Source organism: Balaenoptera ricei, chromosome 7, assembly GCF_028023285.1.
Source record: "Balaenoptera ricei isolate mBalRic1 chromosome 7, mBalRic1.hap2, whole genome shotgun sequence".
In the NCBI taxonomy this organism is placed as follows: domain Eukaryota; kingdom Metazoa; phylum Chordata; class Mammalia; order Artiodactyla; family Balaenopteridae; genus Balaenoptera; species Balaenoptera ricei.
The window spans coordinates 83,337,565-83,350,743 of record NC_082645.1 but is presented as its reverse complement, the minus strand read 5'-3'; the positions used below and the strand labels follow the sequence as shown (position 1 = coordinate 83,350,743).

Sequence of the window (13,179 nt, the reverse complement as noted above, 5' to 3'; positions counted from 1 at the left end):
TTAATAATCGGAAATATTATAGACACTCTGCAGCACAGTTTGTAGGAGACATTTTCAGACATGTAGTCTTGCATTAAAAAATATTTATGAGGACTCAGTATATTTTGTACAGTTCTTAAGGGAAACAGATTTTGATTTTATGATCATCATTGTCTTTCTATGATGGAGTGAACTTCTCCCCAAGTAGAATGATCTATATTCAGGAAGCACTCAATGGCATCCTTTCAGTGGATCACACAGCAGGAGCCACATGAGTAGAGCTAACAAGTTCTGTCCATTAAATCTAGTGACTCGAACAAATTTTTATTATCCTTTTGTAAAAATGTAAGCACTGCCTCACGCAAAAACCAGTTGTTACCTAATGAAGTGTTTCAACATGTTCATATACGTTGATGGTTTCATACGGCCAGATTATTGCTGCATCAGCTATTAGCTACTAATAACATGCTCCCATCCTGCTTTAATGACATTCTGTACTCAGAATACTTAAGTGTGGACAGATGTTTAGGAATATCATTTTTCCCTCTTGGCTATTGACTGACTCCCAACACCCACTCCTGATTAGAATGCAAGATGTTTTCTTTTAGACTTGGAGTCTTTAATTACCCAATCTAATCAGAAAAAGACAAGCAACACACCAAGAATTTGGAATGTAATGCGGTAGCATCTTCTTGGACTTCTTACCATGGACTGTATTTCCAGATGCTCAGTGACAGCACCTATCACTCTGGTTATCTTCCAAAGCCAAAGGGTTAGTAAAGAACACGCAGCTCTGACAAAGAGAAAGTGAAATGCACTCTACAGTGGTTTTAGCCAAAATCAAATTGATGGTTTCATTAGGAGATTTTGGAGGGGTGACCCACGACCTCATTGCAGGGCAGGATGGAGTGGATCCTCTAAACCAGCTGTGCTTTCTTCATAGAACCCCCAATGGGCTTTATTCCTAAACCAGTGGCATATCTGATGCCACTAGTAGCACTTTTTAAAAGTGCAGTTGAGGAAATAATTGAATTGGTTTTTCTTTTTTTTAAATTAATTAATTAATTAATTTATTTTTATGGCTGTGTTGGGTCTTAGTTTCTGTGCAAGGGCTTTCTCTAGTTGTGGCAAGCGGGGGCCACTCTTCATCGCGGTGCGCGGGCCTCTCACTATCGCGGCCTCTGTTGTTGCGGAGCACAGGCTCCAGACGCGCAGGCTCAGTAGTTGTGGCTCACGGGCCCAGCTGCTCCGCAGCATGTGGGATCCTCCCAGACCAGGGCTCGAACCCATGTCCCCTGCATTGGCAGGCAGACTCTCAACCACTGCGCCACCAGGAAAGCCCCTGAATTGGGTTTTGCACGTGATGAAAATAATTCTTTAACACCTGGGTTTTAAATAGCTTTATTCTTACTTCCTAAAAACCTGGACCCTCAGGAATCAATAGGAAAGGTTTTAAAATTTTTGTTTTGGGATATAATAATGTTTGTGTTTACTTATTACTAAGTGCTCTCTCAGAAGCTTAAGTTCTTTTTTTTTTATATAAATTTATTTATTTTTGGCTGTGTTGGGTCTTCATTTCTGTGCGAGAGCTTTCTCTAGTTGCGGCGAGCGGGGGCCACTCTTCATCGCGGTGCGCAGGCTTCTCACTATCATGGCCTCTCTTGTTGCGGAGCATAGGCTCCAGACGCGCAGGCTCAGTAGTTGTGGCTCATGGGCCCAGTTGCTCCGCTGCATGTGGGATCTTCCCAGACCAGGGCTCGAACCCGTGTCCCCTGCATTGGCAGGCGGATTCTCAACCGCTGCACCACCAGGGAAGCCCCTTAAGTTCTTTTGTGTCTTGAATAAAGTGGATACTCCAGCTACCTTATTACGCAACCTGAACATTTACTCTTATCTCCCAGGTAACAAATTACCATCTTGCTCCCTCTAGTGGAATTGTAACTCTACTTCAAAGTTTGAGAACACTTATCAGTACATATTTGATTTAGCATCTTATTTTGGGGAATTGGATATTTTCCTAGTTTGTTCTCAAAGACTGAGAATAAAACAGAACAATATTGCATTGAGTGGGCTGATAGGGGATGTGGGTAGCAAAATTGGCTTTTTGCTGATAAATTTTCAGTTCCTAGTGTCAGCAAGGTTGGCTACTTCGTTCATAGTGGCTGCCAAATTCAAGCGGCTTCTGCTCTGCACTTCTGTCTTAGAGGGGTCAAATGTCATCAGCCTGGCAGACAGTCACCTCTAGAAGGCAGCTGTTAACACTCCTGGCAAAGATGGTAGAGTGCTGGGAGTTGGTGATATTGAAAGACAGGGACTGGTCCCATCTGAATGTTGACTCCCACTTGGGCCATTGGTCAAGTAGGCCCAGGAAGTATCCTTCTACCTTCTCGATCTACATGAGGGACTGTGCCAATATCCACAGCACATGGCAGTCATTTCCAGTGTACAGCTGCTAAACATGCTAAAAAAATTCCAGTAATTGAAGCTGAAATTACTGTACATCTCTTCTTAAGAATTTAAGTTTCTTTAGGGAATGATAACCAATGGTTTCACCGCATCAGAATCTCTTTTTCCTGCCACTATTTGTTTTTCAGAACTTTGACCCTTGTAATAAATTTGTGTTTATTCAAATTTGCACACAAAGCACTCCTATTTTGTATATGCTAGCGTTGAAATGTGTGAAACTTCTAAAAAATTTTTGTACATGCCAAGGCTTAGGACTCTGTTCTTTTGCAAGTAAGGCCTTATCAAGGTCAAGGCAAAAGGTGTAAAAGATACAGTGATCGCCAAATTAATAGTCAACAGAATATAAGTACTTGGTACTTATGAGCAAGAATACTGTATTTAGAATATCCCCCCCTTTCTTTTTTTTTTTTTTTTTTAAAGAAATTCACGTTCTTTTATTTATTTATTTATGACTGTGTTGAGTCTTCATTTCTGTGTGAGGGCTTCCTCTAGTTGCGGCAAGTGGGGACCACTCTTCATCGCGGTGCGCAGGCCTCTCACCATCGCGGACTCTCTTGTTGTGGAGCACAGGCTCCAGACGCGCAGGCTCAGTAATTGTGGCTCACGGGCCCAGTTGCTCCGTGGCATGTGGGATCTTCCCAGACCAGGGCTCGAACCCGTGTCCCCTGCATTGGCAGGCAGATTCTCAACCACTGCACCACCAGGGAAGCCCCCCCCCCCTTTCTTAAAATCATGTAATAGCGACAGTATTTAGAAATATTTTTCAAAATATTTATTCTCAGGGCAAGTATTTACCTAGGGAAAAATAAAAGAGCAGGATCCGATTAAAATCCCAACAAAAGGGAATGCCAAAGTGTTCTATGGACATGTTTTATTTGGGAGTGTGGAGAAAAAAAGAAACACCCGTACTGGTTTTTTTTTTTTTTTTAAATACCACTGGCTCAAGAGTTACAGAAATTTAGTTCAAGAACTACATCCATGCAAACACACGGCTTCCGTTCAAGCAAAGCATGTACCTGTGAATTTCCGGTTTGGAATCTCATAATGCCTGGATTAACAATTGTGAAGACAATGATGTCACAGTGGCCGCACAGCCCAGCTGGGGTGGAGATGTCCATTTAGCAAGACTTCGGGCTTTGGGGAACCGGCAGTTTTCTATTCCACAGGGAGTATGAGGGATTCGTGCGTGAATCAGCATGTATCTCTGTGTATACACACATGAATGTAGATACAGATGTGTACATACATGTGCAAATGTAGGCAGGTACATGTGGGTATATTCATGTATGTATGTGACTGCAGCTTTGGAAGAGTTACAGCAATGGCTCAGCTTCTTCCCCAATGGATGCTAGGAATTCTGGGTGTTGACAGTGCTTCCCAAAGCAGCTTTTAGCTGAGGGAAGCTGGGAGGCATTGGGGAAGTGTGCATACCATTCTCTGCTGGGAATTCTCTGCACTGATGATACCCTTCCAGCAGTCTGAGAGACCAGGGCTGGGAAGCTCCACATACCACTCCCTGAAGAAGGACTGTGCTGGCATCTTTGTCTGGCAGCATTACAGGGTGGCTCTCCTTGGGAACATTCCAGCCATAGCTTGGAACCCTTGTCTTTCTTGAGGGGTGTGAGGACTGAATATCTTCACGCATTCCTTAGACTCATGAGTGAAGAGAGGCTTTGCTTACCTAGCTCTGTTTCCTTAAAGTGACTAACTAGTGGTGCATTAAACTGGGATGGGTTTGTGTCTCAGAATCTTAACTTCTCAACTGTTGATTGACCACTGTTGACTCAACACTAAAATCTTGTCTGCCTCTGCTTGTCATCCCATTGTTATTGGGGTTTGTTATTTGCTTTCTCTTAAGTTTCAAAAAGGTGGAAAAGTATACACAGGCATTTGACCACAAGCAGAGCAGATAGAGAATTATGAAATAGATACACAAGATTCAATATTTTTGTTGAAATCCTGACTTTGTGTGACTGCCTGTTTTACATGCAATATGGTCCTTGCCATGGGGCAGATAGCTTGGAGACGTGGTTAGCAGATAGTCAGCAAGTGTGGGAAGGAAGTCCTTGTCTTGGGCAGAGTGCCAGCTGACACCAAACTAGTCAAACTTGCATTCTTTTCAAGACTTCTTTCCTGCTACTTAATTGTTGGCAATTTGAGAAACTATCTTTGAATCATACACCTTGGCAAGAAGGTAGGATTAAGAGAATATTGGGGACAAAAAAGAGATACAAATGTCCACTCGCTGGAAACTTCGATGGCAGAGGGAAGACTGTGGACAAATTCCTGGCATATGGAAATATTTATCTGCAATTTAACATTTTTTATATAATGTTTCCTCAGGGAATCTTACTATATTCCTACTGACAATACTTATATTGGTCCCCCCAGATAACAAGGAACACCATCAAAACATGTAAGAGAGGCAACAGGAAGGTAAAAAAGAGAAAAGAAAGTTTGTAGGGAAAATCAGAACTTGGAGTCTCACATAGATTGCACAGGGAGAGGTTGAGGCAGATAACGCTAACCTCGTCACCTTAGGCCAGTGCTCTCCAGTTCCCAAGAACTAAGTGGGTGTTTATTAAAAATCTAGGTTCTCAGATCCCACCCCAGAATCTCCAGGGAAGGGATCTGGGAATACAGTTTTAACAAGCATCTCAGGTGATTCTTACCATCAGACAAGTTTGAGAAACTGCCATCATCCTATTGCCTACTAGGACTGAAATATTTCCAAAAGTTGTAAGTAAGTGTGTGTGTGTGTGTGTGTGTGTGTGTGTGTGTGTGTGTGTGTTATTGCCAAGGTTTTTAAAGTTTGAAAAAAAATAGTCAAATAGCCTGTATTGGCATCATAAACATTCCTTAGTGAAAACATCTGTTATTTGTGTAGGGTTGTAGAGTTACAGAGGGTTTTCCCGTATATTATCTCATTTGTTCCTAATACCAACCATTTGAAGGGCTGGGCAGCGAAGATCATGTTCGGCCCCAGATTACACATGGGAAGTGGGCACCACATGTAGCTGGCAAGTGGCAGAACTGGCTTTGAACAGGATCCTTTACCATGTGGGCAAGCCCAACACCAACCTCTGAGCCCACGCCTTTTCCTCTTTTCCCCCCACACCCTGGTCACCAGGTTGATGGCAGCATTTGTAACATGGATTTGCATACCCACACCTTTGCACACCACGATCCCTCTGCCTACATGTCCTTCCTTCCCTGTCTGCACACTCAAACCCATTCATTAAGGTGCCCTCCATGAAGCTTTTCTGGATACTCTTCTCACCCTACCACCCAAGCAGAGACAGTTTCTCTTTCGGCCGGGTTTCCATCAAGCTTTACAAATCCTTCTACCATATGTTGGGTCTTGTTTAATATAGGTGAGTTCAACGATACCTGCTCAGTAATGCCTCCCTTCTTGCTCCCCACCCCGCCATTGTACCACTTACTTTATTTTTTAAAATTTTTATTTATTTATTTATTTTTTATTCTACTACAGATGACAAACAGTAATGTTAGCGTTGAATAACCACTTACTTTAAGTAGATGGGAAGTAATCACCTCTAAAACACTCAGTGCTTGTTGGCTAAAGCTATGGGAAGCATTCAGGAATGATTTAAAGGGTTGTCCAAACATTGACAAAGAAGTGTTCAGGAGGCCAGAAACGTGGCCATTAACATCCTCTAGGAACAGAATTGTTTAAAGGGACCAGGGAACATTGTCTAATGAGAGATGGCGGAAGGACAGGGGACTCTATGCACAAAAGCATAGATTTGGTAGTTTCCTTGATAGGTAATTTAAGGGCCTTTCAAGGACATCTCCAACTAGGGGTGATTTTCATGTTATGCTCATAGCCCCAGGTTAGATGTGACTGTCTGTCATGGCTTTCAAATCATATTATAGTTAATTCTTTATGCAAATACACCCCCTACTAGACTTCAAGTGAGGGTGAGCCTGAGCCATATTCATCTTTGTCTGCCAATTGATAATTGTTGAATAAACTTTTTGGGGAACATATCTTCTAGCCATCTGCATCTGAATGCAATCCAATTATTTAATTATAGTTCTAATTCAAATTCTCCTGTGTTTACAGCCACCATTGGTCCAAGCAATCTTCAGCGGTGATCCAGAGGAGATACGGATGCTCATCTACAAAACGGAAGATGTGAATGCTCTGGTAGGAGATGCTCTGGCTTTGCCGGCTCAGATCCTCTTAACCTTTTCTGTGCCATGGACCTCTTTGGTGTCTGGTGAAAGCCCTGTCCTGCTTCTCAGAATTCTGTTTTTAAATGCACTAAATAAAATATATAGGGTTCAAATGGAAATCAATTATATTGAAATTCAGTTATCAAATCAAATTTTTCCTACAATAATATATGTGTTTATCAGTACATTTAAATGGCAAGATACAGTAGGAGATCTAATAGTGACCATAATTTAAAAATAGTGGTGAGCCTGATGAATATTTTGTGCTACCTGCTACCACTCTAATGTGGTATGAATGTGATTTCTGCTGACACTACTGAGGTTTGCTGCCCGCATTCATAATGCGAAGAAACGTGGAGTTTCCATTAGAAGTTAGTGAAAATAGAGACAGAAAATGTGTACCTCTAGAACCCTTGCCCTACAGCAGGGATGGACAAACTATGCTCTGTCACCTGTTTTCGTACAGACTACCAGCTAAGAATGGTTTTTATTTTTTAAATAGCCGAAAAAAGAATGAAAAAAGAATATTTTGTGACACAGGAAAACTCGATGAAATTCAAATTCTGATATCTACAAGTAAAGTTTGGTTGGAATACGGGCAGCGCAGCTTTCGTATTGCAGCAGCAGAGTTGAGTCGCTGTGACAGAGACAGTATGTGGCCTGAAAAGCCAAAAATATTCACTCTCTGGCCCTTTAGAGGGAAATTTTGCTGCCCTCTGCTCTGGAGGGTCCATGAACCTGGGATCAGTGGATGGACTTGGCATTCTGTGTGCACCCTGAAATCGTATGTAATATGTGTGTGCACTTGTGGACATATTTTTTTCTGTGAAAGGGTCAAGGCATTTCATCAAATTCTTAAACGGGTCTATGACCCCCCAAAGATTAAGAATCACTGGATCTGGAAGTTCTTGAAATAAAGAAACCTGCAATGAAGAAAGGTGAAAAGAGTTAGTCAATCATTTACCCTGTTAATAGTTTTCTAGACCTAGATTAAACAGGCAATTATGTACAGTACATGCTACTAATTTTCTTAATGTAACTCAATTACTTAAGTGCTCCAGTCCATCGGGGAGAGGAGTTTTCTTTGAAGTCTCTAGTGTTCGGCAGGCACAACAGAGTCAGACACGTCAGGGTAAGAAGAGCTTTGCCACCGGGAAATGAATTCTGTCTGAGGTTGCATCTCTATCCGGTCGGCTGAATGCTTTATTCAGAAGGCGAGTCATTGGTGCAGCCATTGTTCTGTGGCAGTGTAGGTTGCCGTGGCTTTTTGAAAAAGCTTTGGGCCGCTTCTCGCCAGCTGGCACTGAAAACAACGGAGCAATGTGCTGTGACATTTTTGCAAGGTAAGCACAGATGAGGACAGGGCCAGACTACTTGAGAAGGCAGTTGGGCCCTTGTGCAGGGCCTGCGGGGCCCTGTACTTCTGAGAGGAGGCGAGGCAAGGAAGCTGATCATCTATTGTTCTGACATCACCATAATTTGCCCAGCCTGTTTTGTGGCTTTTCCTGATGATCGTGAGCAAACAGGACTTTTGTTCAGTCACACATCCCAAGAAAGATTGTACTGTCCTCTGAATGGCCTTTATTTCTCCTTAGGAAAGTGACAAACGGCCGCTGGCTGGTAAAGATTAGGGGAGCTTAACTTGAGTTGTCACCTAACTGTGTGACTGAATTAGAGAGGTTTACTCCTGAACACGTAGATTCCTAAGTGTCTGATGGCTCAAACATAGGAGAAGGTTGATTCTCTCATGAACAGATTAGAGGGGTGGCTCTTTTCCACATAGAGTCCCAGGTATCAACATGTAGCTTCTAAGGTCAGTCAAGGGGTTTGTCTCTAGTCCAACCAGAAGGGAAAAAAGAGTGTGGAGGCAAAGCATGGGAGGATTTTTATGGGTCCGCTTGGCAGTGACTTAATCACTTCCACCCACGTCCCACTGCCCAGAACTCAGTCACGTGCCAAACTTACCTACAAGGGAGGGTGGGCAATTAGTGTAGCTGTGGCCCCAAAGAGTCAGAGAACAGGGACTTGGGTGAACAATTAGCAATTTTGGCCACACCAATTTTTGGTCTTAGATAATTCTAGGGAATACCTCTTACTTGTCTGTACAGTGTCTTGTTCATTCGACAGTTATTTACTGAGTTCAGACCCTGTGTTAGGTGCTAGGGATACAGCAGTGAGAAGATAGCTCTTTCCCTCATGAGCTTACATCATGGCAGAGAAGGCAACAAATGAGAAATCACACCTTGGTGTATTTCTGAGGGAAAATCCAGGACACTATGTAGGGGCCTAATCATGAGGGACTAATGAGACTACTGAGGAAGTTGATTTGTATTTGTAGCCTGTTGGATGTGTGGCAGCAGAAAAGGGTGGGATAAAGGGAAGGAGAGGAATAAATGAATGAATGAGTGGTTGAATGAGTGAATGAACACGCACAAGGGGGGCCTGAGTTCCTTATGTTGATCGTGGCTTTTCTGGGTCCACAGCCCCTTTCCACCACTCTCACCTCTTAAGACTCCCTCTTCATGTCTCCCGTTCCCTTCTCTCAGGTGAGCGTAAAGATCATTTGCTCCCCTACTCTGTTATCAGGTGTGTTGGAGACACTGAGCTGTCCTCTTCATCTCATGATTTTCCTTTGCCAACACTCCGTAGGGATCAGTCACAGGGACTGTTTGTGGGAGGTGGATTAGGCAGTTTAGGGGAAGTGGTTGTTAATAAAGGGCATAGGGAGGTGGAAGATAAATAAGGATTAGAAATCTAAGCCTAGAGTTTCATTTTAGGATAGAAGAGAGGCTGCTCCAGTACATTTCAGTGTCAAGGAAGGGAAATAAATCGTGGAGGAGCCTCTTGTTAGTGGGAAGACAGTATTTGTCTTCCCTTCTCACCTTTTGCTTTTCTCTCTTTATCCCTATTTATTCACTTGATTCTTCCTTTCTGCCCTAGGTTCTGACTTTTTTGCCTTCTTTTTTCTTCCCCACCTTTCTGTATCTTTTGATGGGTTGCCTGTTCTTTGGTATAAATACTCTTTGATTAGCTGATCCTGATAGAGGAACAGTCTCATCCAGCTTTGCCTCTCTGTGTTTTTCCAAACTTTACTTCCCAGTAGTAGTATTCATGGACCCTATGCATCAACCAAACCAAATTACTCAACCCACTGGTATTTTATTCTTTTCTCACTTCTCCACTGTTCCGATCCCAGCTCTCCTTCCAGGCCTACTACTTCCTCTGGTAAGTTGGCCTGATTCTCAACTTCCTTTCTGCTGCCTTCTGTGCCACCTCCCAACTCCCATAGCTCTTTGCACCTCACTGATCACTTTACTTGAGTTATTTATGTCTGTGTTTTACTTTTGAGAAACTATGTGTTTGATGACATGATTGCTGTGTCATTCATTCTCATTTGCTCAGTGGCTCAGTCCAGTCCTTGCAACACTTGCTGAGTGAATGACTAAGCCTGCTTTATTACTTATGTTGAGCCAGTTTGTGGTTGCCTATTTTTCATTTCTGCCAACGAGGACAAGTTGCCAAATAGTTCTGGCTTAGTTAGTGGCCCTCAGTTCTCAGTTGTAAGATTGAAAGTTCTCTTCATAAGATTGAAAATCTGTAGATAGATTTGAGGAGCCACTGAAGGATCGGGAAGGGTACTCTGAGTCTTTTTTGTGGTTTCTCTGGCCGGTGGCATGCCAGGGGCTGGAAAGGTGGGAAGACAGTTATATGTTCTGAGAAAGCCATTGAAGTTGACCCAGCTGTAGCTGATAATAGAAAGATTTAGAAGCCTCCATCAGACTAATTAAATTGAGGTGGAGCATGTGAAGTCTAAATGAATGCAGAGAGTCTGAAAGCCAAAATTTGAACTCAGTAAAGGCATTTTGGGGATTATGTCCTGACAACATGACATCAATAGACCATTTTACCACGCACCGCACTGAAACAAGGACAGAGACAAATCGGTGCCTGTCAATAGTGAGTGGTGAAGACAGGGAAGGAACCATGCCCATTGAGGAATGGCTGAAGAAACTGGTGATGTTTTAGACTTGGGAAGGACAGGAGAACTGTCTGAAATAGTTCAAGCACTGTCAAGTTAAAGTGGAGCTCTTCTTATATGTCTCGTGGTTGTCAGCTGCAGAAAATAAGATTTCAGGTCAAAATATAAGAAATAACTTCATAGAACTGTCTAAAGAAGTAATGAGTTGACTTGACAAGTATTAAGTTCCCTGAAAGACCACTAGACTAGAGATTCTAAAGGTAGCTAGTAGTAGTAACACACATTGCCCCACTCTCCTGTCTTGTGCCCTTGGCTGGCATTGCTAATGGTTCATGACCTCTTTTTCCCCTCTTAGTCTTAAAGGCCTAAATTCCTTCTCAGGACAGCACTATTAAATTGGAATTGGCCTATAAATTGAAATCTTCTTCCCATGCCTGGACTAGGTGACGTTTACAGTCTCTTAAAACTGTGAAAAACTACAATTCTAAGATTTGTTAAGTCCCACGCGATAGCAAACCCATGGAGTTTATTTCATTTTTAAAGTATCACTAACAGATAATGAACACACACACACATATACACACACACAAAATCATTGTCATACTAAATAAAATTCGCAATAATTCCTCAGTATCACCTAATATCCAGTGCATATTCAATTTTATTTTGTCCCAATAGTTTATCAGAAATGCCTTTTCACAGTTGGGTTGTCCCTGTGTTGATTATTTTAATGCATCTATTTTATACAAAAAAAAAAAAAAAAAAAGATTTTTCCAAGCAGTTAATGTTTATTATTTGCCATAATAGGAGCTGGCCCAAGTATATTGGTGCATTTTGCTTACTCTCTTCAGTTCCAGGGTAGGAAGGGATGATGTGTGCATCTACTAGAATAAATCTTGAGATGAAAGCTAAGCTTATGTTAGCAAAGTACTTAAAGTGAAAAAAGGGAAGAAAAGCATTAAAGCTGTGGTTCTTGACTACGGACAGTAATTCAGGGGATGGTGGCCTGCTAGTCTCAAGATCCAAGTGAGAAAAAAGAAACTGTATCAACATTGTATGATGAGGGGATTTTTTTCAATAAATAAGACAAATTATCAATAGTAAATTTATAATTTGTTCTCATGTGTGTGTTACTATACGTACAAAAAATACACCATACATAGTTACAAAAAAAATTTTTTATGATTAGAACTTTTAAGATCTACTTTCTTAGCAACTTTCAAATGTGCAATACAGTATTATTAACTATGGTTACCATGCTGTACATTACATCCACATGACTTATTTATTTTATAACTGGAAATTTGCGTTATTTCTTTTAAAAATAGAATATATTTTTTGAATCCATCCAGAAGGCTGCAGTCTGACTCTACCTAAAGAACTTTGAGTGATAAATTTAATGTCCTCTCTAAACTTTTCTCAGCTTCATTCTATCATGTCATGAGAACATGAGAAATACAAACTGTAGAGCACGGGCTTTTAAACTTCTAGATTTTTGTGTATTTTCCCTCACCTACATATATCTTACTTGATTTTTTCTTTTTTAATGAGGAATTTGATATGGGGGATAAAGACTTGAGGTGTTTTGTTAGCTTAGAGACCTGTACACCCTCTAAATTAGACCTAAATCAGAAACTGCTGGGAGCAAGGAGGCTGCAAGCAAGGGTAGGGGGACAACCCCCAAAGCAAAGTTCCATAAATACAGAAGCACACTGTCACTGGGGGTGATGACCCTCTCAACTCTCACTGAATGTTCCTGCACAAGAATGCAGGCGCAGCGTGGCCCAGACTTAAGTTTTTAAGAGAAAATACAGGAAATCTCTAAATTGTTAAATGTTGGTTCCAAAAAAATGATCCAACATCATTCAGGCCAAAGAAAACACATCTGTGGGCCAAATCCAGCTTGCCGGCCACCGTTTTGCTAACTGTGGATGAGATCGGCAAATATTTAACAGTTAAGGTTTCTCTGGCCACCTGCATCTGGAAATCTAAAGCATGGTCCTGAAGCAGAGGGTCCGGGGTTCTGGGGAGAGCAGTGACTCGTGTTCTGCAAGCATGGACAGCACTTCTGGCTCCCTGGCCCATGGGTAGGCTGGCAGCCCCTTCACAGCTCTGGGAGGGGTGCTTTTTGTCTTGAGGGTAGGTGCCCATCTCTCAGCGTATGCCAGGCAATACTGTCACCCTGCTCCTTGTTGGACCACTGCCCAGGATGTGGGGCTGTGGTTTGGAAGCCATGACCTGTGTCCTGTAGAGAATGATTCATGAACTCCAGACGGCTCTGAGCAAGCTGCAGCGATGTGGCTTCAGGGCATTTACGATGTGTGAAGGCAGGTCTGGTTAGCATCATTCCTGATTGCCCTCCGGGCGCTTAGCAGCTGAGGCCCCATTTCTCCAGCGCTGGCCTTGGAGGCCAGAAAGCCATCCTCCATGAAAGAGAAATCTTAGAAGGGTATTTGACGTGCACCCTCCAGATAGTAGAGATGGGTATTTTGGAGCTATGGAAAAATTCCAAGTATAATGGCATTAGTATTATTTTACAGTTGTTAGACATTTTT

General features: G+C 42.2%; 1 protein-coding gene across 5 annotated transcripts in view; it reads left to right on the top strand.

The window, feature by feature from the left end:
• Positions 1 to 13,179, top strand: part of ANKRD44 (ankyrin repeat domain 44) — a 329,006-nt gene that overhangs the window by 116,393 nt on the left and 199,434 nt on the right. For all 5 annotated transcript variants that reach the window (XM_059928405.1, XM_059928407.1, XM_059928406.1 and 2 more), the window contains exon 3: positions 6,533 to 6,616. In XM_059928405.1, coding sequence (XP_059784388.1) covers positions 6,533 to 6,616 — 84 coding nt within the window. The remainder of the gene's footprint in view (positions 1 to 6,532; positions 6,617 to 13,179) is intronic.